Source organism: Taudactylus pleione, unplaced genomic scaffold, assembly GCF_031769625.1.
Source record: "Taudactylus pleione unplaced genomic scaffold, aTauple2 ptg000681l, whole genome shotgun sequence".
NCBI classification, from domain to species: domain Eukaryota; kingdom Metazoa; phylum Chordata; class Amphibia; order Anura; family Myobatrachidae; genus Taudactylus; species Taudactylus pleione.
The window spans coordinates 408,209-436,012 of NW_028285083.1; the positions used below are offsets into that span (position 1 = coordinate 408,209).

A 27,804-nucleotide genomic window follows, 5' to 3' on the forward strand; every position below is an offset into this window, starting at 1 on the left:
ATGAGAGAGTGGAGAGGGACACAGATGAGAGGGACACGGATGAGAGAGAGGAGAGGGACACGGATGAGAAAGAGGAGAGGGACACGGATGAGAGAGAGGAGAGGGACACGGATGAGAGAGAGGAAAGGGACACGGATGAGAGAGGAAAGGGACACGGATGAGAGGGACACGGATGAGAGAGAGGAGAGGGACACGGATAAGAGGGACTCGGAGAGGGACACGGATGAGAGAGAGGAGAGGGACACAGATGAGAGGGACGCGGATCAGAGAGAGGAGAGGGACATGGATGAGAGAGAGGAGAAATGAGAGACGGGAGGAGGACAAGTCTCTATGACACAGTGACAATGGGCCGGTTTCAGAGCGTCACGCAATGCCCGTTGCTGCTGCGATTCCCTACGCAGCAGACTTGCGATAATATGCTAATAACTCAGCTGCCATCTTGTGCACAGACGCCCGCTACCAGCATATCACATCCACCGCATACGTACAACAGCGAAAAAACAATGGAAATGTTGGCGGCAAATGGATCCTCTGAGGAAGCCTATGCTGCCTGAGCTAAGACCCCGGGGGCCGCTCCAGCTGCATACCAATTTGCCGAGGCTCGCTAGGGCACATGCAGAAAACGGTCCCGATACCTCCCCCAAGCGCTAACTACCTGTCACTCACTTTGGTGCATGCGCAGTAGCAAAAAAAAATCGTTCCACTGCATCCGACAGCAACACTGCGTCCATCTCCGAATCCAGCCCAATGTGAGAATTGCAGAATTCATTTTCCTTAGTCTGATTATATGTATGTACTAATATAAGGATAACAATGCTGATGTGATTAAACAAATGTGAAGTAAGATTTTAACAGAATGAGGAGGGAAAGATATAATTCGGATAAGACCTTTTCTTTCGCTCCCGCACCGCTTTGAGGCGCAGACCATCAATACGCGCTCGTTCCTCAGCAGGTAGCTGATCATATTCCTCCTCATCCATCTCCTCCATCTTGGTTTTCTCCACTGCCTGGGCGCACATCAACTCCGCCTCTGTAATAAACACAGCACAGTTACAAGTGGGAAATATAAAATGTATAGGGTACAACAGGTTCCATCCACCGAGAGACAAGAGCTATATAGGGTACAACAGGTTCCATCCACCATGAGACAGGAGCTATATAGAGTACATCAGGATCCATCCACCATGAGACAGGAGCTGTATAGAGTACATCAGGATCCATCCACCGAGACACAGGAGCTATATAGAGTACATCAGGATCACTCCACCATGAGACAGGAGCTATATAGAGTACATCAGGATCCATTCACCATGAGACAGGTGCTATATAGAGTACATCAGGATCCAACCACCGAGACACAGGAGCTATATAGAGTACATCAGGATCCATCCACCATGAGACAGGAGCTATATAGAGTACATCAGGATCCATCCACCGAGACACAGGAGCTATATAGAGTACATCAGGATCACTCCACCATGAGACAGGAGCTATATAGAGTACATCAGGATCACTCCACCATGAGACAGGAGCTATATAGAGTACATCAGGATCCATCCACCGAGACACAGGAGCTATATAGAGTACATCAGGATCACTCCACCATGAGACAGGAGCTATATAGAGTACATCAGGATCCATTCACCATGAGACAGGTGCTATATAGAGTACATCAGGATCCATCCACCGTGACACAGGTGCTATATAGAGTACATCAGGATCCATCCACCGAGAGACAGGAGCTATATAGAGTACATCAGGATCCATCCACCGAGACACAGGAGCTATATAGAGTACATCAGGATCACTCCACCATGAGACAGGAGCTATATAGAGTACATCAGGATCACTCCACCATGAGACAGGAGCTATATAGAGTACATCAGGATCCATCCACCGAGAGACAGGAGCTATATAGAGTACATCAGGATCCATCCACCGAGACACAGGAGCTATATAGAGTACATCAGGATCCATCCACCGAGAGACAGGAGCTATATAGAGTACATCAGGATCCATCCACCGAGAGACAGGAGCTATATAGAGTACATCAGAATCCATCCACCGAGACACAGGAGCTATATAGAGTACATCAGGATCACTCCACCGAGAGATAGGAGCTATACAGAGTACGTCAGGATCCATCCACCGAGACACAGGAGCTATATAGAGTACGTCAGGATCCATCCACCGAGAGACAGGAGCTATATACAGTACATCAGGATCCATCCACCGAGAGATAGGAGCTATATAGAGTACATCAGGATCCATCCACCGAGAGACAGGAGCTATATAGAGTACATCAGGATCCATCCATCGAGAGACAGGAGCTATATAGAGTACATCAGGATCCATCCACCGAGAGATAAGAGCTATATAGAGTACATCAGGATCCATCCACCGAGAGATAGGAGCTATATAGAGTACATCAGGATCCATCCACCATGAGACAGGAGCTATATAGAGTACATCAGGATCCATCCACCGAGAGACAGGAGCTATATAGAGTACATCAGGATCCATCCACCATGAGACAGGAGCTATATAGAGTACATCAGGATCCATCCACCGAGACACAGGAGCTATATAGAGTACATCAGGATCCATCCACCGAGAGACAGGAGCTATACAGAGTACATCAGGATCCATCCACCGAGAGACAGGAGCTATACAGAGCACATCAGGATCCATCCACCGAGAGACAGGAGCTATATAGAGTACATCAGGATCCATCCACCGAGAGATAGGAGCTATATAGAGTACATCAGGATCCATCCACCGAGACACAGGAGCTATACAGAGTACATCAGAATCCATCCACCGAGAGACTGGAGCTATACAGAGTACATCAGGATCCATCCACCATGAGACAGGAGCTATACAGAGTACATCAGGATCCATCCACCATGAGACAGGAGGTATACAGAGTACATTTGAATCCATCCACCGAGAGACAGGAGCTATATAGAGTACAGCAGGATCCATCCACCGAGAGATAGGAGCTATATAGAGTACATCAGGATCCATCCACCGAGAGATAGGAGCTATACAGAGTACATCAGGATCCATCCACCATGAGACAGGAGCATTACAGAGTACATCAGGATCCATCCATGGTAATAGAGAACAGACTACTCACATTGCCAGATATTTAGACCATACTGATTGGTGTTAAAGGTTGGATGGGCCCATTTCCCCTAAAATATATTGGTTGGGTACGGGATGCTGGCGCTTATGATCCAGGTTAGAATGCCGACACCCCCATGTAAGTAATCCTAACTTAACCCTCCCAACAGTCTAAATCTAACCTCCTAACCTAATGCCTAAACCTAACCTCCCTTCCCGCAGCCTAAACCTAACCTCCACACCTTATGCCTAAACCTAACCCTCCCTTCCTGCAGCCTAAACCTAACCTCCACACCTAATGCCTAATCCTAACCTCCCTTTCCGCAGCCTAAACCTAACCTCCCCACCTAATGCCTAACCCTAACCTCCCTTCCCGCAGCCTAAACCTAACCTCCCCACCTAATGCCTAAACCTAACCTCCCTTCCCGCAGCCTAAACCTAACCTCCCCACCTAATGCCTAAACCTAACCTCCCCACCTAATGCCTAAACCTAACCTCCCTTCCCGCAGCCTAAACCTAACCTCCACACCTAATGCCTAACCCTAACCTCCCTTCCCATAGCCTAAACCTAACCTCCCCACCTAATGCCTAAACCTAATCTCCCTCCCCACAGCCTAAACCTAACCTCCACACCTAATGCCTAACCCTAACCCTCCCTTCCCGCAATCTAAACCTTACCCTCCCTTCCCGCAAACTAAGCCTAACCCTCCCTTCCCGCAGACTAAACCTAACCGTCCCTTCCCGCAGCCTAAACCTAACCTCCCCACCTATTGCCTAACCCTAACCTCCCTTCCCGCAGCCTAAACCAAAGCCTCCCTTCCCGCAGCCTAAACCTAACCCTCCGTTCCCGCAGACTAAACCTAACCTGCCCCCTAGTGCCTAACCCTAACCTCAGCACTTACCTTGGACATTCCGGCGGTCGGGATGCCTGCGTCTGTATTTTGATAAGTGTCAGGATTCCGGCGTCGACATTCTGACCGCATTACAATATATATCATCATATACCTTCAATACAGCGCGCAGCACAGTTATACCAAAAACGCTGTACCTACCTCTCTGCTCTCTTTGGTTTCTCTCACGTGCCTTCATGGCAGTGTAATCCTGGCGCAGATCAATGAAATATATATGCTTCCGATTATTCATAGCCTTCAATACAATGCGAAGTGCGGAGGGCATGTTGCGGGCAAACAGCGTGTCTAGGCCATCAAACACCACACCCTGGAAACAGTCGTTCAGCTGGGAGGAAAGAGGAGGACAGAAGAAATTTACCACCCAAAGAGACATGATATGGAAAAAGAGGCTGGCCGAGAATAAACCCACTCAATACAACTCATTCATACTCATACGCACACCAGCCCTATTCATTTCCAGCACGGCCCACCAGCCACAGAAGGTCAAGAAGCTGATATTAAAAGTCAAACAATTTACTAGCATCTGTCAGCTGTCACTCAGAGATCAGAGTCCTTTAGCTGTCACTCAGAGATCAGCGTCCCACAGCTGTCACTCAGAGATCAGCGTCCCACAGCTGTCACTCAGAGATCAGCGTCCCACAGCTGTCACTCAGAGATCAGCGTCCCACAGCTGTCACTCAGAGATCAGCGTCCCACAGCTGTCACTCAGAGATCAGCGTCCCACAGCTGTCACTCAGAGATCAGAGTCTCATAGCTGTCACTCAGAGATCAGAGTCCCATAACTGTTACTGAGATCAGAGTCCCACAGCTGTCACTCAGAAATCATAGTCCTTTAGCTGTCACTCAGAGATCAGCATCCCAGAGCTCACTCAGAGATCAGTATCCCACAGCTGTCACTCAGAGATCATAGTCCCATAGTTGTCACTCAGAGATCAGAGTCTCATAGCTGTTACTCATAGATCATAGTCCTATTGCTGTCACTCAGAGATCAGAGTCCCATAGCTGTCACTCAGAGATCATAGTCCCTTAACTGTCACTCAGAGATCAGTGTCCCACAGCTGTCACTCAGAGAAAAGAATCCTATAGCTGTCACTCAGAGATCAGTATCCCACAGCTGTCATTCAGAGATCATAGTCCCATAGCTGTCACTCAGAGATCAGAGTCTCATAGCTGTCACTCAGAGATCAGTATCCCACAGCTGTCACAGAGATCATAGTCCCATAGCTGTCACTCAGAGATCAGAGTCTCATAGCTGTTACTCAGAGATCAGTGTCCCACAGCTGTTACTCATAGATCAGAGTCCTATAGCTGTCACTCAGAGATCATAGTCCTATTGCTGTCACTCAGAGATCAGAGTCCCATAGCTGTCACTCAGAGAAAAGAGTCCTATAGCTGTCACTCAGAGATCAGTATACCACAGCTGTCACTCAGAGATCATAGTCCCATAGCTGTTACTCATAGATCAGAGTCCTATAGCTGTCACTCAGAGATCATAGTCCTATTGCTGTCACTCAGGGATCAGAGTCCCACAGCTGTCACTCAGAGAAAAGAGTCCTATAGCTGTCACTCAGAGATCAGTATACCACAGCTGTCACTCAGAGATCATAGTCCCATAGCTGTCACTCAGAGATCAGTGTCCCACAGCTGTTACTCAGAGAACAGAGGCCCTCATTCAGAGCCACTCGCTAGTGGCAGTACGCTCGTTCCGAGCGATGTTCGCACATCTGCGCATGCGTACGGTTTTTAGTACGCATGCGCGAACCAGTCAGTGCGGCCGAAAATCGTTGGTACGCAATATAGCGAGGGCCTGCTATTTTGAGTGACAGAATGAGGCGTATGTGGGTGGTAACAGGGGAAGGTGCTTGAAAACGGGGAATGGAGATCCGAACGCAGGCGTGCTTAAAGGTCAAAACGGGCGTTTTAAGGGAGTGCATATTTAATACAGCAGCGTCATTGACCACGTCACTTGGTTTTTTTTAACTCAGAACTGCTCGCAAAATAGCGGTTGAAAACACCAACCACAAAAATAGCGAGCAGTTCATACGCTGTACGATGTACTCGATTAATCTAATAAATAGCGGACATGACGTATGGTGCGTGCGGCCAGGGGGCATTTTTATCAAAAAAACGAGCGTATGTTTTGCTCGCTCGTTCAGACTTAGAGGTGGGAACAGACTGCAATTTGCGAACGGATCATTTGAATAGCCACCCCTTGTTTTTGAACGAACGACCACAAATAGCGAACGGCTCTGAATCAGGCCCAGAGTCCTATAGCTATAGCTATAACATGCCCCCTTTGGTGCGGCGGTTTGCCCGTCGCTATCTGGGTCTCGCGCATGCGCATGACGGAGCCGCTTCCGTTGTGCGCATGCGCACTGGGCCAACATCGATCCGCTTGCGAGCGGGTCTGAATTAGGCCCATAGTCCCTTAACTGTCACTCAGAGATCATAGTCCTATTGCTGTCACTCAGAGATCAGAGTCCCATAGCTGTCACTCAGAGAAAAGAGTCCCATAGCTGTCACTCAGAGAAAAGAGTCCTATAGCTGTCACTCAGAGATCAGTATACCACAGCTGTCACTCAGAGATCATAGTCCCATAGCTGTCACTCAGAGATCATACTCCCATAGCTGTCACTCAGAGATCAGAGTCTCATAGCTGTTACTCAGAGATCAGTGTCCCACAGCTGTTACTCATAGATCAGAGTCCTATAGCTGTCACTCAGAGATCATAGTCCTATTGCTGTCACTCAGAGATCAGAGTCCCATAGCTGTCACTCAGAGATCATAGGACCTCATTCAGAGTCGGTCGAATCGGCCGCACGGTCGTACGGAAAAAGGGGCCGGATATGCAAATGATTCCCTCGCAAGTTGCATCCCTAAGTTCGGATCGGTAGTTGGACGACCAAGGGGAGGAAGCGGTCGGAAGACAAAAAAAAAAACGCCCCCTTCTCGTACGCATTGCACGTCATCTCCGGGCATATAAGGATTAATCGAGACCAACGATTGGTCGTAGAGTTTAAGGTTGACCATACCCTCTCTTAAGCTCTACGATCATGTCAGTGTAAAAACCTCCCAGGTCACATGTGCCATGACGCTACTTTGTTAATTATGCACTCCCATAATCCATATGCACTCCCATAAAACGCCGTTCGCATAATCAGACACGCCTGCGTTCGGATCTCCACTCCCACGTTTTCAAGAACCTTCCCCTGTTACCACCCACAAACGCCTCCATCTGTCACTCAAACTACCGACCTGGCTGTGTTCAAGGAGAGAGAAATTTCTGATCGTAGCGGCTAGTTTGCACACGCGCATTGCGAACTTTACGCATGAGCAGTATAGCGAACATCGGTGGCGTACGACCGTGCGGCCGCAACAACCGACTCTGAATGAGGTCCATAGTCCCTTAACTGTCACTCAGAGATCAGTGTCCCAAAGCTGTCACTCAGGGATCAGAGTCCCACAGCTGTCACTCAGAGATCAGAGTCTCATAGCTGTTACTCAGAGATCAGTGTCCCACAGCTGTTACTCAGAGATCAGAGTCCTATAGCTGTCACTCAGAGATCATAGTCCTACTGCTGTCACTCAGAGATCAGAGTCCTACTGCTGTCACTCAGAGATCATAGTCCCTTAACTGTCACTCAGAGATCAGTCTCATAGCTGTTACTCAGAGATCAGAGTCTCATAGCTGTCACTCAGAGATCAGAGTCCTATAGCTGTCACTCAGAGATCAGAGTCTCATAGCTGTCACTCAGAGATCAGAGTCCTATAGCTGTCACTCAGAGATCAGAGTCCCATAGCCGTCACTCAGAGATCATAGTCCCTTAACTGTCACTCAGAGATCAGAGTCTCATAGCTGTTACTCAGAGATCAGAGTCTCATAGCTGTCACTCAGAGATCAGAGTCCTATAGCTGTCACTCAGAGATCAGAGTCCTATAGCTGTCACTCAAAGATCAGAGTCCTATAGCTGACACTATCATACATATCACTATGTATACCTGGAGCCGATCACTCAGAATTTCCAGCAGAAGGTCTTCTGGAAGAACACAGCTCATCAGGCCCAGCTCCCCGCCCACACTTGCACTGACACTTAGACGCCGCGGTGCTGGTCCTGGAAGAGGTGAGCTTCCGGTCTGCAGTAAAATAAAGGCCATACTGTTCATTGTGTATCACAGATAATAGTAAGAAAGAAGGCTTGGGTGTGGCCCCGGGGGGTATGGAAGTCTGGTTTCCTCATTACCTGTGATATAGCTGGGTCAGGACAATGCTGTCTACTGCCCATTATTTGGTGACTTTCAGTTTTGCCTTTCCCAGCAAGCAGACTGCCCCGATTCACACGGGAGATGACAGACTGTGGAGTGACTTTGGCCTCTGATCCTTGTCCTCCCTCTGCTGTGTGTTTGGCGAGAGCTTCCACGCTAAGTCCAGACTGACCACTCACTGCGTCTGCTGCCTGGCCGGCTACAAGAGACAACCCGTCATGTTACATCATGTATCTCATCACCACACGTCAATAGCAGCATTCTAGGTACTCCTACACCCGTTACTGCTAAATCCCATTTACACCAGATACTGACTACTCTATAACTCCATAACACACCATATAACCCTCTGTAACACACACATCCCAGATACACCTCCATAACACACACATCCCATAGACACCTCCATAACACACACACATTCCACATACACCTCCATAACACACACACATTCCACATACACCTCCATAACACACACACATCCCATATACACCTCCATAACACACACATCCCATAGACACCTCCATAACACACACACATTCCACATACACCTCCATAACACACACACATCCCATATACACCTCCATAACACACACACATCCCATATACACCTCCACAACACACACATCCCACATACACCTCCATAACACACACACATCCCAGATACACCTCCATAACACACACACATCCCAGATACACCTCCATAACACACATACCTCCATAACACACACACATCCCATATACACCTCCATAACACACACATCCCACATACACTTCCATAACACACACACATCCCACATACACCTCCATAACACACACATCCCACATACACCTCCATAACACACACACATCCCATATACACCTCCATAACACACACATCCCACATACACTTCCATAACACACACACATCCCATATACACCTCCATAACACACACATCCCACATACACTTCCATAACACACACACATCCCACATACACCTCCATAACACACACACATCCCATAGACACCTCCATAACACACACACATTCCACATACACCTCCATAACACACACACATCCCATATACACCTCCATAACACACACATCCCACATACACTTCCATAACACACACACATTCCACATACACCTCCATAACACACACACATTCCACATACACCTCCATAACACACACACATCCTACATACACCTCCATAACACACACATCCCACATACACCTCCATAACACACACATCCCACATACACTTCCATAACACACACACATCCCACATACACCTCCATAACACACACATCCCACATACACCTCCATAACACACACATCCCACATACACCTCCATAACACACACACATCCCACATACACCTCCATAACACACACATCCCACATACACCTCCATAACACACACACATTCCACATACACCTCCATAACACACACATCCCATATGCATCAAGGGTGTCATTAAATGAGGAACACACGTGTTATATATATATATATATATATATGTGCATGTGTGTGACATTTATTACCTGAGTTATTGTGTTTCGCATTTGATATCTCTTTAGCACTAATCTTCCCTATTACTAGCTGTGGTAATCCTGTGGCCTACAGATAAGAGCTACTGTAACACTCTAATCAGTCCTCCGGCTGCCCTGTTTTTAGTCCAATGCCCCGAGCCAGTGCTCTGCCTGCTGCTCTGCACATGCTAAGGCATGATCAGTTTCTAGCGAAGAGGTGCTGCAGCAGCTACATGAACCACCAAGTAACCGGTGAAGGAGCTTGCTGGTTCGTGCTGCAGCAGCTACACGAACCACCAAGTAACCGGTGAAGGAGCTTGCTGGTGGCATGGACTATGCTCCTACAACTAGGGGTAATATGGCGGGACACAACGGCTGGAGGACAAGGAGGACAAGCAGAACAAGTGGCAGAGGACAGATTATACGCTCTTTATTTCTTGACAGTGTTGCAAAGTGACAGAACCTGTTATACACTGAAATCCCATGTACCACACAGATACATCTAAGCCTCTGAGATTACTCACCTGCCTCTTCAGACTCACGCAGGGCCTGATCCAACGCAGCCTTGGCACACAGTTGTCTTGCCCTCCGACCGGTCTGGCTGTTCCCATCAGATATTGCTTCTAGTACCACAGAGTCAATCGAAAGGCAGGCAACATTATAACGCTGGGCCAAAACCACTGCCATGTAGGACTTGCCTGCATCACACCAGGAAAGGAGACATTACACCATCGGTCTTGATCATTAGATTAAAAAAAAACTTTGTGCAGAAAATGGGATTTTTACACTTACGTTAAATCTTTTCTCAGAGGCCATTGGATGACACTGGGGTAAAGACTGCGGTATCGGGAGCCTGGGCACTCCCCCTCTATACCACACTAGACTACCAGAAACATGAACACAAGAGTAACGGGAGGGTGTCAAAACCCTCTCCAATGGGAGAAACTAAACACATGAGTAAAAATCCCACTGTCTCCTACTATCCAACCGGGAAACACTGGAATACCGGGGATGTCCCTGAGGGAGGGAAAGCCCAGTTGTGGAATGCTGAACCTTACGTCCAGAATTAGCATCTTTGGGTATAAAAAAATTTAAATTGGTATAATTTAAGTTGTGTACCAGAGACCAGTTGGCCACACGACAAAGCTATTCAGCTATTCTGTAACCAGATCCGTAACATCCTCAAAGGAAGCCTGACAAAGTACCAAAGTAACCCCTGGCAATTGTCTGTTTCGATGCTGACCAATCTCTTGCAGGCATTGTAGAGGACCAACAGGTCATCTGTCCGAAACAATATCCAGGTCAGTCCTGTGGACATTAAGACCTCAATAGAACAAAGAAAGCCCTGTTCCTCTAGAGGCTTACACTGGTCTATGGCCAGAAATTACAATATTCTTAATAACATGGAACTTTGAGTGGAAAGAAAAGAAAAAGAAAGATAGCTACAGAACACAGCCACCAGCTGTGAAACTTTTGTGCCTGTTGAGACAGTGAACAAAGAAAATGGTCATCCAAGTAAGGAAATTCAACTCTGCTGAATCCAAAGATTCATAGGGAGGCTGCTGTCATCAGCAGGTGGGGCAATAGTGGGAGGATGGATGGAGGCTGAGCATGCACGACGTCTTGAAAGAAGGTCTGCACATTAGGCAAAAGAAACAGTGTTCTTTAAAAGTTAACCAAGAGGTCTAAGGCCTAAACCTTTAAATAGCTGACTTTTAAAACCCTTTCAAGACCCTCATGCACCAGCCCAATAGAAAAGAAGGGTTTTGTTTCACACCATGAGATGTAGTTCTTCCAAATCCTGTTGTAATTTTTAGAAAAAACTGGCTTCCTAGCATTGAACTTTGTATAAACCACATGGCAGCTAAGACATTGAAGCCATCTGAGGTACTTTCTGGAGCCCTGGCTTAACAGAGGAAGGCACTGTGCTCTCTTATCTTAAAACGTCTGTCTATCTTGACCATCTTGGCAAGTTCTGTGCTACCAGAATCACAGGAACATCCTTCTCTTTTTATCGTGTCAATGGAAGAATATCGAGGAGCAGGTAAATCAGATGTAAGTTCCAAGGGACAGATGTTGCATCTACCAAAAATGCCTTAATTCCTTGTCCTGGTGAAGTAACACTCCAACTTGTGGTTCAAAATAGATGTCATCATGTTGGAATCTCTGCCTGTCCACAATCTGCTTGAAGACTTCTGGGTAAAGGGACCATTCCCCATGGTGACTGTTTTGTCTGCTGAGAAATTCTGTTTTCCCAGTTTTCATGCCAGAGAATGAAAACTGCTCCGATGCCTGGAAGGTGTAGAACCACCCATTCTATGATCAGCTGGTCTCTCTCATAGCCAAGGTACTCTTGATTCTCCCATGGTCATTTATTAAAGACACTGTCTAAATCGTTCTTCATGGCCCTTCCTAGTAATCACTTACGTCCTCTGACTAGAGCATATGGTAATCTGGCTGGTCAAATAATTGCGAGACTTGTTCTGCACTTGAATGGAACTGTGCAAATTGCTCCACCTCATAAGTGGAAACCATTCTTCCTAGGACCTTTATGCAAAAGAGAACTGAACCTGTCAGGGTAATAGGGACCTCACCAGTCCCTTCAGAGATGATCTTTTACATTTGCAAGAATGCCTTGTCGGCCAGAAGTTGACAGAATCCGGTAGGAAGGGGTCATGTTAGACATCCTGTACTTTATGATCTAACTGTGAATTCTGAGAATCTAAGCTATTTTTAGGCCACGGGTCTGCAGCAAGACCCGAGAGCCTGCCTTGATCAGAAAATTGTCTAGGTAACCCCCTGACCATCACCCCCTGAGATAGGAGAATGGCAGCCATCACGAGCATGATCGTTGTGAACACAGTTGTAGCCAAGGCTAAAGGCAGAGCCTGAAATTGAAAGTAGTGGAACTGCACAGTTTGGGACAAATTAAAACCTCTCCAGAAAATGGTAGGGACTCCAGTGTCATTTGGACACTATGGGGTTACCAGCCCTATAAACAACTGCTTTAAATTTAGTGGGGAAAAGGGGAAAGAAACGGTCAGTCTCTTCATCCGCTTAATCTCAGATTCCCTGCTGTCCTGAATATGAAGTCAGCCGGCAATCTCTAAATCCTCTACTCCCTGCTTCCTGTTGGCATTCTCGTCAGGGCATGTGGGAACCTGAAGGTCAGAGTCTTCAAACCACCTCACCTTCCTCCTGGTTGGAAGACTCAGAGTTGGATACTTTTAAAGCCTGAAGAGCAGCCAGAAGCTGATGCTTCCATAGTTTTCAAGTGATTCTCCAAGGACACCTCTGCCAGGTTCTGAGTCCAAGTCGTCTTGTTGTCGGAGAGAGTGAAGCTCCAGAGAGCATGGGTGAGCGTTGTAAGCTCTGCACGATCTTTGGCCAAAGACTTTCTCCAGACTGGCTTTGCCATCTCAGTGGGTGTCTCCAGAGGCAAGTGCATCACTGTCCTTCCTCCAAGCTTGGGCATACACTCCTTCCCAGACATAGTAAGAATGTGGGAGGAAATGTGAAGACAGCTGCAGGGCACAATCCCAAGTGGACATGTAGAGGAAGAAAAGACACAGTGCAGTAAAGAAGAGGAAAGAGAGACTGGAAGAACCAGCACCCCAACCCCTCTCAGCTCTACTTCCCTGCAGAGGACAAGGCAGGCAGGTCGGATGAAGAGCTGCAGTTGCCAGCTGCTTCCAAAAATATGGCCTCTTAGCAGGGTCCAGCATAGCTGCTGTCCGAAGTACAGTCCCTCCACATCCATGTGTCTAATGCAGGATACACACTATATGACATATCGTCCGCGGTTGTATCTTCCCATCAGATGTGCTGCACATCCAATGCCACGGACGATCCGTTATAGTTACATTAGACATGTTATGACATATCTCACTGTCGTACAGTGGATCATGCAATCTGTATGGCGATGTGATACAAATGTGTCCTCACTAGTCTTTGCTGCAGTCACGCCAAACAGCCCCTCTTGGTGTGCGGGGTCCCATGAGACTCTGCTAACGCCGGGCATATTTTTGGCGAAAATGCATCTAATCCGCAATTCTATATGGCTAGCACACCGGCAGACTGTGCTGATTAATCTGATGTGATACTTGTATGTCTGTGAGCTGTTTCCACACCAAGTTTCATATAGAATCTCAGCCGCACTCAGATATACAAGTGTTGCATTAATCAGCGCAGACCCCTGGTGCACAGTCTCCAGCAGATTTGCACAGGACCTGACGGCGCACTTACGCCAGGTATATCGTGCTGCATGCTGTATTAAGGCTATATAAGCAAGGACACATCTGTGTATCATTACATCGCATCGCCGCTAAATCACCTGCTCGTCCAGGTGTGTACCTGCCTTAATGCAGGGGTGCCATGACAGCACTCATCTGACCCCTCTCATATTGGCTCCTGGGATTATGGACCCACTCCTCCCATACAGACCTCGAAAGAAGGGGCTGACCATAACTAGAATCCAGGAGATGGTCACCTGACAGCCGTGCCTCCAGTGCCGATTCTAATCTGACAGTTCTGGGTGAACGGGGATTCGTTCTTTACACCTCAGTGTTCCAGTGTCCCCCAATTGCATGAAAGCGGAAATCACTTTTATTAGGATGCCTAGTGACATAGATCAGCTGGCTTCATCTTCCCTATAATGAATTGTATTGGGTTCTACTCACCAGTAAGGGGGGCACCATGTACGATAAGGGCAATGCCCCGGCGGTTTCTTGCTGCTTGCCCCTCGCTACTGGTGTCAATACCTAGGTAGCGAGCTAAAGCCAAAGCCACAGGACTGTGCTCCAGCTCCCCCACAGCCTTGTTGCTGCCATCACCAAGGGGAACTTTATTACCTAGAGGGAAATTAAATATTGGTGTCATGCCGGGATTTCCAGGTGATGCAGTTAGCGAATAAGAGATGCTTAGGTGCTGACTCTGAGTGGGACACTCCCACCTCTGTGTGTGTGACTTTATGCCAATACCGATACAGACCTTTCCCTAGTGTGCGACTTTATGCTTACACCGATACAGGCCCTTCCTTTGTGTGCAACTTTATGCTAATACCGATACAGGCACTTCCCTGGTGTGCGACTTTATGCTTACACTGATACAGGCCCTTCCCTAGCGTGCGACTTTATGTTTACACTGATACAGGCCCTTCCCTAGTGTGCGACTTTATTCAATATTGGCATTGTGTGCAACTCAGAATGAGGCCCTCAGTTGAAAGTACAGCAGAACTATTGTGCTCTACAGTTCACACCCTCCTAGTTATCACCACTGGTAACATAACAGATTAGGACACAGTCTTGATATAATATATATATATTTAAAAATATAATTTCTAGGCATGTGGAGACGCCAAAACACCTGAGAGTGCTCCCTTCCTCATTCCTGTTCACCTAGATTCCTGCACAAATCCTGACATCGCTCCGTTCCCCATTCCTGCTATTATCACACCACTTCCTTCCCCATTTCTGCTATCACATCACACCTTTCCCCATTCCTGCTGTTCTCACATCGCTCCCTTCCCCATTCCTGCTTTTCCGACATCACTCACTTACCCATTCCTGCTATTCTCACATCGCTCCCTTCCCCATTCCTGCTATTCTCACATCACTCCCTTCTCCATTCCTGCTTTTCCGACATCACTCCCTTCCCCATTCCTGCTATTCTCACATCACTCCCTTCCCCATTCCTGCTGTTCTCACATCGCTCCCTTCCCCATTCCTGCTATTCTGACATCGCTCCCTTCCCCATTCCTGCTGTTCTCACATCCCTCCCTTCCCCATTCCTGATTTTCTGGCATCGCTCCCTTCCCCATTCCTGCTATTCTCACATTGCTCCCTTCCCCATTCCTGATTTTCTGACATCGCTGCCTTCCCTATTCCTGCTATTCTCACATCACTCCCTTCCCTATTCCTGCTGTTCTCACATCATTCCTTTCCCCATTCCTACTATTTTGACATCTTTCCTCTCATATGGGGTCACTTTTGTCCCCATTCCTGCTCACCTGAGCTCACTGGCTTTTCAAGGTCCTCTGCAGCATCCTCATGTTTGGTTCCAGCAAGGGAGGAATGGCTATCATCACAACTAGTGGCAGATGGGATGTGTTGGGACGCAGGAAACTCAAGTTTGTCACCTGTGTTTGAGACCTGATCCTCCGCTGTTGCCTCCACAGCACCTGAAGATAGGATGGAGGAACATTGTGAGAAAAGCAGATAAAAGCCTCCAGCATTGCAGTGAGTAACATAGCTACACCGTGCCAGAAATGGTGGTCGCAAGTGCATGCCGCAGTGAGGTTCCGCTCCTCCTCCTGCTCAATTACTATGGTCGCTTCCAAGAGGCAGAGCCTGAAGTGTGATCCTGTAATCACTACAGCTGGGTCTGGTGACTTTCCTGATTAGCTACCTGCACTATTCCTCACCTACCGCTATTGATGCAGTAACTGGCTATTTATTATTATTACCAGTTATGTATACAGCGCACACATATTCCGCAGCGCTTTACAGAATACTTTGGCCATTTACACCATTCCCTGCCCCAGTAGAACTTACAATCTATTTTCCCTACCACATTTTGTTGGGAGCCAATTAACCTACAGTATATTTTTGTATTATGGGAGGAAACCGGAGTACAAGGAGGAAGCCCACGCAAACAAGGGGAGAACATACAAGCGCCACACAGTTAGGGCTGTGGTGGGAATGGAACCCACAATCTCAGTGCTGTGAGCAAGTAATGCTAACCACTACACCATCCGAGCTGCTGTTGGTGTGTTTATGTCGTGGTCTCTGCATGGCAACTAAGCCCTGATTCAGACTTGGGAATAGAGTGAGATATCTCTCTCAACTGTGAACCTAAACAAACCATATTGCAATGCAAGGGGTGTAAATACATAAATTTTTTACATGTGGGGTAAATACTGGCTGCTTTTGCATGTAGCCCACAAATACTGCACAGCTTTATTATTACTCTACAACAGTGTTTCCCAACCTCGGTCCTCAAGCACACTAACAGTCCAGGTTTTAGTAATATCCATGCCTGAGCACAGGTGGTAAAATCAAAATAACTGCAGTACTAATTAACACATTTGTGCTCAAGTATGGCCATCCTTAAAACCTGGACTGTTAGTGTGCCTTGAGGACCGTGGTTGGGAACCCCTGCTCTACAATTTAGATGTCAGTTTGGAAACACTCCTCCCAAATCTAAATTTCTCTGCACATGTTACATCTGCCCCCCTGCAGTGCAGCATGGTTTCACCAAGATGATCAGTTGAGAGAGAGATCTCACTCTATTCCCAAGTCTGAATCAGGCCCACAGTCCCCTGGCCCCTGCCTGCACAGTCCCCTGGCCCCTGCCTGCACAGTCCCCAGGCTGCTGCTTGCACAGTCCCCAGGCTGCTGCTTGCACAGTCCCCAGGCTGCTGCTTGCACAGTCCCCTGGCCCCATATCCAGTCAGTATCTAGAGGATCACTCTTGGGGTTGCACCCACTGAGAGCTTGTGCAGCATACAGGACAATAAAGAAGTCATAGGAGACACTTCCCCCTGGTGAATATCCTGCATGAACGTAACACATACAGTGAGGTACAGAACATAAGAGCCAGGGAATACCATGATGGTTATTTTTACCAGACCATAGACACTGATTTCACGAGACCCTTTATCACCTGTCTCAGCTATTTCCACCAATTGTTCCCCACCATGTTCCTCCAGCAGTCGTCTGTTCTCCTCATAATACTCAAGGATTTCGGGGGGTAACTTCTCTCCAGGAAAGCGGAGGGGTAGAAGCAGGGTGTTCAGAGAGTCATAACCCGTAAGCAGTCGTAAAACCTGAATCCAAAACACATAGCAGATTCCAGCAGCTGATACAAGCAGAGAGGAAGATAGCACTAAGTGTCCGTACTCTACCTTCTCCTCCTCCACGTACTGCTTGTCCATCTCCAGGGAGTAGAACTCAACCGGAAAGGTACAGGGGTTCTTCACCAGAACCTCCAAGTCATCTCCAGGGCTAAAAGGCAGGATGGGGCCCAACTCAAGTACAGATGGAGAGAATTCCAGATGGGGCTCCAGACCCTGACCCTCTACCAGTATCATCACTCGCTGGCTGCTGTGGGCTACCTGCAGGACCAGTCGCTGACTGTACAGCTTCTAACAAAGGAAAAGAGAACAAAACTTTATCAACCTAAAAACAAGATCTGTACATGCCGAGGCCACAACGCATCCTGGATGCATCCTTCTCGCTTCTCGGGTCTCATCTCCTGCCACCATCTATTATTACAAGGATCTTGTACTTTACCTCTTCCTGCGGCAGAAACTTTATCTCCACATTCTTCTTTTGTCCTGGGAGGAGAAGGTCGTGTGCCGGCATCACCTCAAAAATGGCAGCTTTCGGTTTAATTTCGTGACGCAGCTTTTTGCGTAGATGCATCGGGACGTGCTTGTCGAGCTGCAGCACACAAAGCACAATAAGAAAAACATTTTGGTCATGTCTTATTGGAGAAATATCTAGATCCCACTGGACCAGCAAGAAAGAAGACAAGTTAGAGGAGATACCTTCACGTCGGACTCTTGGTTCACAACTGACCATTTACAGGGCACTGGAAGCTGGTTGTAGAGCTGAATGGACCTGACCTGACACTGGCCACACTGTACAGGACTAAACTCCACCTTGTCATGGGACGCACAGAGAGATGGCATTGTCACCGATGCCCTCAGACGTACTGAGTACCTTGGGCCTCCACACACCTACCAAAAAGAGATATAAGGGCTGACACCACCAGAAGAACAGGAGGAGATGAGGACATTACAGCATATATTGCCTCAGTAAGAAAGACAAGTTACCTGAATAGGCATCAGTACATCAACAGGTCCAAGACTGAGATTGGCCCCTTGAGGATCAAACTTGATCTGGAAAGTCTCAATGTGACAGCACGGCAGATTCTTAACGCGGTCTAACTCCACTGTGAAGCCTGTTACATAGAAGACAGATATTACTCCTGTCTCTCATCAGACAGCCGTGTACTCTATAATAAGTGTGACCATGTCATACCTGTGCCTGCTAGCCCATGGCGGTCTATCTGGAAGGATACTGGAAAATGTCCTGTGTTGGTGATTTTTATAACATGTGAACGGACATCTCCAAGTATAACGTAGCCCAAGTCCAGCAGGTACTCCGGAAGATCGGCCCTGGAACATCAAGCACCATGATATAGGTATAATGAGGGACAGGAGGAGACTCACAGCAAACTGTAGGAAGGCAAAGCCCATCTGACACTGGTAATAATGTGGGAGGAGGAGGAGGTACACAGACGGCAATCTACACCCATTTGATACCGGTAATAATGTGGGAGGAGGAGGTACACAGACGGCAATCTACACCCATCTGACACTGGTAATAATGTGGGAGGAGGAGGTACACAGAGGGCAATCTACACCCATCTGACACTGGTAATAATGTGGGAGGAGGAGGTACACAGACGGCAATCTACACCCATCTGACACCGGTAATAATGTGGGAGGAGGAGAAGGTACACAGAAGGAAATCTACACCCATTTGACACCGGTAATAATGTGGGAGGAGGAGGTACACAGACGGCAATCTACACCCATCTGACACCGGTAATAATGTGGGAGGTGGAGGAGGTACACAGAGGACAATCTACACACATCTGACACCGGTAATAATGTGGGAGGAGGAGGTACACAGACGGCAATCTACACCCATTTGACACCGGTAATAATGTGGGAGGAGGAGGTACACAGAGGGTAAGCTACACCCATCTGACACCGGTAATAATGTGAGAGGAGGAGGAGGTATACAGAGGGTAAGCTACACCCATCTGACACCGGTAATAATGTGGGAGGAGGAGGAGGTACATAGAGGGCAATCTACACCCATTTGACACCGGTAATAATGTGGGAGGAAGAGGAGGTACACAGAGGGCAATCTACACCCATCTGACACCGGTAATAATGTGGGAGGAGGAGGAGGTACACCGAGGGCAATCTACACCCATCTGACACCGGTAATAATGTGGGAGGAGGAGGAGGTACACAGAGGGCAATCTACACCCATCTGACACCGGTAATAATGTGGGAGGAGGAGGAGGTACACAGAGGGCAATCTACACCCATCTGACACCGGTAATAATGTGGGAGGAGGAGGAGGTACACAGAGCGCAATCTACACCCATCTGACACCAGTAATAATGTGGGAGGAGGAGGAGGTACACAGAGGGTAATCTACACCCATCTGACACCGGTAATAATGTGGGAGGAGGAGGTACACAGAGGGTAATCTACACCCATCTGACACCGGTAATAATGTGGGAGGAGGAGGAGGTACACAGAGGGCAATCTACACCCATCTGACACCGGTAATAATGTGGGAGGAGGAGGAGGTACATAGAGGGCAATCTACACCCATTTGACACCGGTAATAATGTGGGAGGAGGAGGAGGTACACAGAGGGCAATCTACACCCATCTGACACCGGTAATAATGTGGGAGGAGGAGGTACACAGACTGCAATCTACACCCATCTGACACCGGTAATAATGTGGGAGGAGGAAGTACACAGAGGGTAATCTACACCCATCTGACACCGGTAATAATGTGGGAGGAGGAGGAGGTACACAGAGGGCAATCTACACCCATCTGACTGGTAATAATGTGGGAGGAGGAGGAGGTACACAGACGGCAATCTACACCCATCTGACACTGGTAATAATGTGGGAGGAGGAGGAGGTACACAGACGGCAATCTACACCCATCTGACACCGGTAATAATGTGGGAGGAGGAGGTACACAGACGGCAATCTATACCCATCTGACACTGGTAATAATGTGGGGGGAGGAGGAGGTACACAGAGGGCAATCTACACCCATCTGACACCGGTAATAATGTGGGAGGAGGAGGAGGTACACAGAGGGCAATCTACACCCATCTGACACCGGTAATAATGTGGGAGGAGGAGGTACACAGAGAGTAATCTACACCCATCTGACACCGGTAATAATGTGGGAGGAGGAGGTACACAGAGGGCAATCTACATCCATCTGACACCGGTAATAATGTGGGAGGAGGAGGAGGTACACAGACGGCAATCTACACCCATCTGACACGGGTAATAATGTGGGAGGAGGAGGTACACAGAGGGCAATCTACACCCATCTGACACTGGTAATAATGTGGGAGGAGGAGGTACACAGAGGGCAATCTACACCCATCTGACACGGGTAATAATGTGGGAGGAGGAGGAGGTACACAGACGGCAATCTACACCCATCTGACACGGGTAATAATGTGGGAGGAGGAGGAGGAACACAGACGGCAATCTACACCCATCTGACACTGGTAATAATGTGGGAGGAGGAGGTACACAGACGGCAATCTACACCCATCTGACACCGGTAATAATGTGGGAGGAGGAGGAGGTACACAGAGGGAAATCTACACCTATCTGACACCGGTAATAATGTGGGAGGAGGAGGAGGTACACAGAGGGAAATCTACACCTATCTGACACCGGTAATAATGTGGGAGGAGTTATGCGGATGAGAATATCCCATTACACCAGGGTTGGGGAACCTTTTTTCTGCCGAGGGCCATTTTGATATATATAACATTATATACTGTCCCGTTGCAGGCCACGCCCCCTCCATGTGACGTCACACGTGAGCGGTGCTACAATCACCAGTGATTACAGCAATGCCCGATGCTGTAAGGGCAGCAGTGTGACTGTCTGAAGCGTCCTAAGGATGCTCCAGCTGGCACTGCTGCATAGATTCTAGCTGTGGGGTGCCATTCTGGGCACAGTGTTAGCCAGATGAGGCTAACAGAGAAAAGCTCAAAGGGCCAGACCAAAGGTTTCCGGGGGCCTCATACAGCCCCAGTGCCTGAGGTTCCCCATCCCTGCCTCACACCCACGCTGGTAAAGAATGTGGGTGGAGTTATGCAGATGAGAATATGCCCCTACACTCCACTGACACTGGTAATTAATGTAGGTGGAGTTATGCAGATGAGTAAATCCCCTTACACCTATCGAAGACTGGTAAAGAAGGTGGGTGGGGTTATGCAAATGAGAATATGCCCTATACCAATCTATTTTTGCCAAAAAAAACCCGGCAAAAATGGCAGATTTTCGCCAAACAGGCAAAATGTTTTCTCAACCGAAGACCAGGAGAAAAAAATTGCAAAATCTCTATTTTTGACTATAAATGTGGGGATTTCTTTCAGAACCCTTTGGACACCCCCAATAATACTAAATTACCCTACTTTTTTTTTTTTTTTTTTAAAGATGTATAATTTGGAGAAAAACGACCGGTCCAATTTGTGGAGGAAAAAAAAAAAAAAACTTTGAAAACGGGTTTAACGTTTTAGGTCTGCTTTTTCGGGGGGCGGTATGGATGCGTCAAATGTTTTAAATATTGTATGTGGCTGCAGCAGGTGCTTTTTAACGTTATTAAATTGCGCTTTTACGATACGAAAATATACTTGCACCCATTTCAACGCACCCCAAAATTACGTGCAACAGTAATTTTCTGGAAAAAAATAGTTTTCTATCATTTTATAGTGTTTTTCCATATACGCAAATAACCACCAACCAACGCAAATTAAGTCCCCAAAATACTTTAATTACGGCCAATTGTACACTTCTAAAATAATTTCCGATGTACGTCAGCCATTTTTTGGGGTACAGACGCAAATTCCAAACTTTTTCGCCTATCCCATTTTCGCCCGTTCTTTGGCGAAAATCGTCCGATTTCGCTTCTAATTGAGTCCGGCCCTAAGGCTGAGAATGCAGCAGATCAGTACAAACCAATGATAGTTATGATATATAAAACATTAAATACTCACTTGAGCAGTTTTCTGCGTGACTTCTGGCTGCTGTCAGCCGTTACCCCCATGTTACGTTCATCATTCACATGTTTCTCAATTAACAAACGCTCGACCTCCATTAGCAGAAAAGCATCCGTCTGTGTAAGGAGGACACGGGCAATAAGAACATGGTCTTTATATAAGGATTTCTCATCTGTAAAACCCTATATTACACATACACTATATACTGGCTGTATGACCCTATATAACACATACACTATATACTGGCTGTATGACCCTATATTACACATACACTATATACTGGCTGTATGACCCTATATTACACATACACTATATACTGGCTGTATGACCCTATATTACACATACACTATATACTGGCTGTATGACCCTATATTACACATACACTATATACTGGCTGTATGACCCTATATTACACATACACTACATACTGGCTGTATGACCCTATATTACACATACACTATATACTGGCTGTATGACCCTATATTACACATACACTATATACTGGCTGTATGACCCTATATAACACATACACTACATACTGGCTGTATGACCCTATATTACACATACACTACATACTGGCTGTATGACCCTATATTACACATACACTATATACTGGCTGTATGACCCTGTATAACACATACACTATATACTGGCTGTATGACCCTATATAACACATACACTACATACTGGCTGTATGACCCTATATTACACACACACTATATACTGGCTGTATGACCCTATATTACACATACACTATATACTGGCTGTATAACCCTATATTACACATACACTATATACTGGCTGTATGACTCTATATTACACATACACTATATACTGGCTGTATGACCCTATATTACACATACACTATATACTGGCTGTATGACCCTATATTACACATACACTATATACTGGCTGTATGACCCTATATTACACATACACTATATACTGGCTGTATGACCCTATATTACACATACACTATATACTGGCTGTATAATCCTATATTACACACACACTATATACTGGCTGTATGACCCTATATTACACATACACTATATACTGGCTGTATGACCCTATATTACACATACACTATATACTGGCTGTATGACCCTATATTACACACACACTAAATACTGGCTGTATGACCCTATATTACACACACACTAAATACTGGCTGTATGACCCTATATTACACATACACTATATATAGGCTGTATGTCCCTATATTACACATACACTATATACTGGCTGTATGACCCTATATTACACACACACTAAATACTGGCTGTATGACCCTATATTACACATACACTATATACTGGCTGTATGACCCTATATTACACACACACTAAATACTGGCTGTATGACCCTATATTACACATACACTATATACTGGCTGTATGACCCTATATTACACATACACTATATACTGGCTGTATGACCCTATATTACACATACACTATATACTGGCTGTATAACCCTATATTACACATACACTATATACTGGCTGTATGACTCTATATTACACATACACTATATACTGGCTGTATGACCCTATATTACACATACACTATATACTGGCTGTATGACCCTATATTACACATACACTATATACTGGCTGTATGACCCTATATTACACATACACTATATACTGGCTGTATGACCCTATATTACACATACACTATATACTGGCTGTATAATCCTATATTACACACACACTATATACTGGCTGTATGACCCTATATTACACATACACTATATACTGGCTGTATGACCCTATATTACACATACACTATATACTGGCTGTATGACCCTATATTACACACACACTAAATACTGGCTGTATGACCCTATATTACACACACACTAAATACTGGCTGTATGACCCTATATTACACATACACTATATATAGGCTGTATGTCCCTATATTACACATACACTATATACTGGCTGTATGACCCTATATTACACACACACTAAATACTGGCTGTATGACCCTATATTACACATACACTATATACTGGCTGTATGACCCTATATTACACACACACTAAATACTGGCTGTATGACCCTATATTACACATACACTATATACTGGCTGTATGACCCTATATTACACATACACTATTATACTGGCTGTATGACCCTATATTACACACACACTATATACTGGCTGTATGACCCTATATAACACATACACTATATACTGGCTGTATGACCCTATATAACACATACACTATATACTGGCTGTATGACCCTATATTACACATACACTATATACTGGCTGTATGACCCTATATTACACATACACTATATACTGGCTGTATGACCCTATATTACACACACACTAAATACTGGCTGTATGACCCTATATTACACATACACTATATACTGGCTGTATGACTCTATATTACACATACACTATATACTGGCTGTATGACCCTATATTACACATACACTATATACTGGCTGTATGACCCTATATTACACATACACTATATACTGGCTGTATGACACTATATTACACATACACTATATACTGGCTGTATGACCCTATATTACACATACACTATATACTGGCTGTATGACCCTATATTACACATACACTATATACTGGCTGTATGACCCTATATTACACATACACTATATACTGGCTGTATGACCCTATATAACACATACGCTATATACTGGCTGTATGACCCTATATTACACATACACTATATACTGGCTGTATGACCCTATATTACACATACACTATATACTGGCTGTATGACCCTATATAACACATACGCTATATACTGGCTGTATGACCCTATATTACACATACGCTATATACTGGCTGTATGACCCTATATTACACATACACTATATACTGGCTGTATGACCCTATATTACACATACACTATATACTGGCTGTATGACCCTATATAACACACACACTATATACCGGCTGTATGACCCTATATTACACATACACTATATACTGGCTGTATGTCCCTATATTACACATACACTATATACTGGCTGTATGACCCTATATAACACACACACTATATACTGGCTGTATGACCCTATATAACACACACACTATATACCGGCTGTATAACCCTATATTACACATACACTATATACGGCTGTATGTCCCTATATTACACATACACTATATACTGGCTGTATGACCCTATATTACACATACACTACATACTGGCTGTATGACCCTATATTACACATACACTATATACTGGCTGTATGACCCTATATAACACACACACTATATACCAGCTGTATAACCCTATATTACACATACACTATATACCGGCTGTATGTCCCTATATTACACATACACTATATACTGGCTGTATGACCCTATATTACACATACACTATATACTGGCTGTATGACCCTATATTACACATACACTATATACTGGCTGTATGACCCTATATTACACATACACTATATACTGGCTGTATGACCCTATGTAACACATACACTATATACTGGCTGTATGACCCTATATTACACATACACTATATACTGGCTGTATGACCCTATGTAACACATACACTATATACTGGCTGTCTAACACATACACTACATACTGGCTGTATGACCCTATATTACACATACACTATATACTGGCTGTATGACCCTGTATAACACATACACTATACACTGGCTGTATGACCCTGTATAACACATACACTATATACTGGCTGTATGACCCTATATTACACATACACTATATACTGGCTGTATGACCCTATATTACACATACACTATATACTGGCTGTATGACCCTATATAACACATACGCTATATACTGGCTGTATGACCCTGTATAACACATACACTATATACTGGCTGTATGACCCTATATTACAAATACACTATATACTGGCTGTATGACCCTATATTACACACACACTATATACCGGCTGTATAACCCTATATTACACATACACTATATACTGGCTGTATGACCCTATATTACACATACACTATATACTGGCTGTATGACCCTATATTACACATACACTATATACTGGCTGTATGACCCTATATTACACACACACTATTATACTGGCTGTATGACCCTATATTACACATACACTATATACTGGCTGTATGACCCTATATTACACATACACTATATACTGGCTGTATGACCCTATATTACACATACACTATATACTGGCTGTATGACCCTATATTACACATACACTATATACTGGCTGTATGACCCTATATTACACATACACTATATACTGGCTGTATGACCCTGTATTACACATACACTATATACTGGCTGTATGACCCTATATTACACATACACTATATACTGGCTGTATAACCCTATATAACACATACACTATATACTGGCTGTATGACCCTATATTACACATACACTATATACTGGCTGTATAACACATGCACTACATACTGGCTGTATAACACATACACTACATACTGACTGTATGACCCTATATTACACATACACTATATACTGGCTGTATGACTCTATATTACACATACACTATATACTGGCTGTATAACACATACACTACATACTGGCTGTATGACCCTATATTACACATACACTATATACTGGCTGTATGACCCTATATTACACACACACTATATACTGGCTGTATAATCCTATATAACACATACACTATATACTGGCTGTATGACCCTATATTACACATACACTATTATACTGGCTGTATGACCCTATATAACACATACACTATATACTGGCTGTGTGACCCTATATTACACATACACTATATACTGGCTGTATAACACATACACTACATACACTATATACTGGCTGTATGACCCTATATAACACATACACTATATACTGGCTGTATGACCCTATATTACACATACACTATATACTGGCTGTATAACCCTATATTACACATACACTATATACTGGCTGTATGACCCTATATTACACATACACTATATACTGGCTGTATGACCCTATATTACACATACACTATATACTGGCTGTATGACCCTATATTACACACACACTATATACTGGCTGTATGACCCTATATTACACATACACTATATACTGGCTGTATGACCCTATATTACACATACACTATATACTGGCTGTATGA

At 45.4% G+C, this 27,804-nt stretch overlaps 1 protein-coding gene across 1 annotated transcript in view; it reads right to left on the reverse strand.

The window, feature by feature from the left end:
• The window catches only part of HYDIN (HYDIN axonemal central pair apparatus protein), a 329,731-nt gene that overhangs the window by 101,499 nt on the left and 200,428 nt on the right, over positions 1-27,804 (reverse strand). Inside the window, 14 exon segments of the mRNA XM_088455949.1 lie at positions 889-1,030; positions 4,179-4,362; positions 8,037-8,171; positions 8,279-8,499; positions 10,336-10,509; positions 14,491-14,661; positions 15,819-15,989; positions 17,474-17,636; positions 17,715-17,954; positions 18,103-18,252; positions 18,360-18,551; positions 18,648-18,775; positions 18,856-18,992; positions 22,666-22,784. Coding sequence (XP_088312075.1) covers positions 889-1,030; positions 4,179-4,362; positions 8,037-8,171; positions 8,279-8,499; positions 10,336-10,509; positions 14,491-14,661; positions 15,819-15,989; positions 17,474-17,636; positions 17,715-17,954; positions 18,103-18,252; positions 18,360-18,551; positions 18,648-18,775; positions 18,856-18,992; positions 22,666-22,784 — 2,327 coding nt within the window.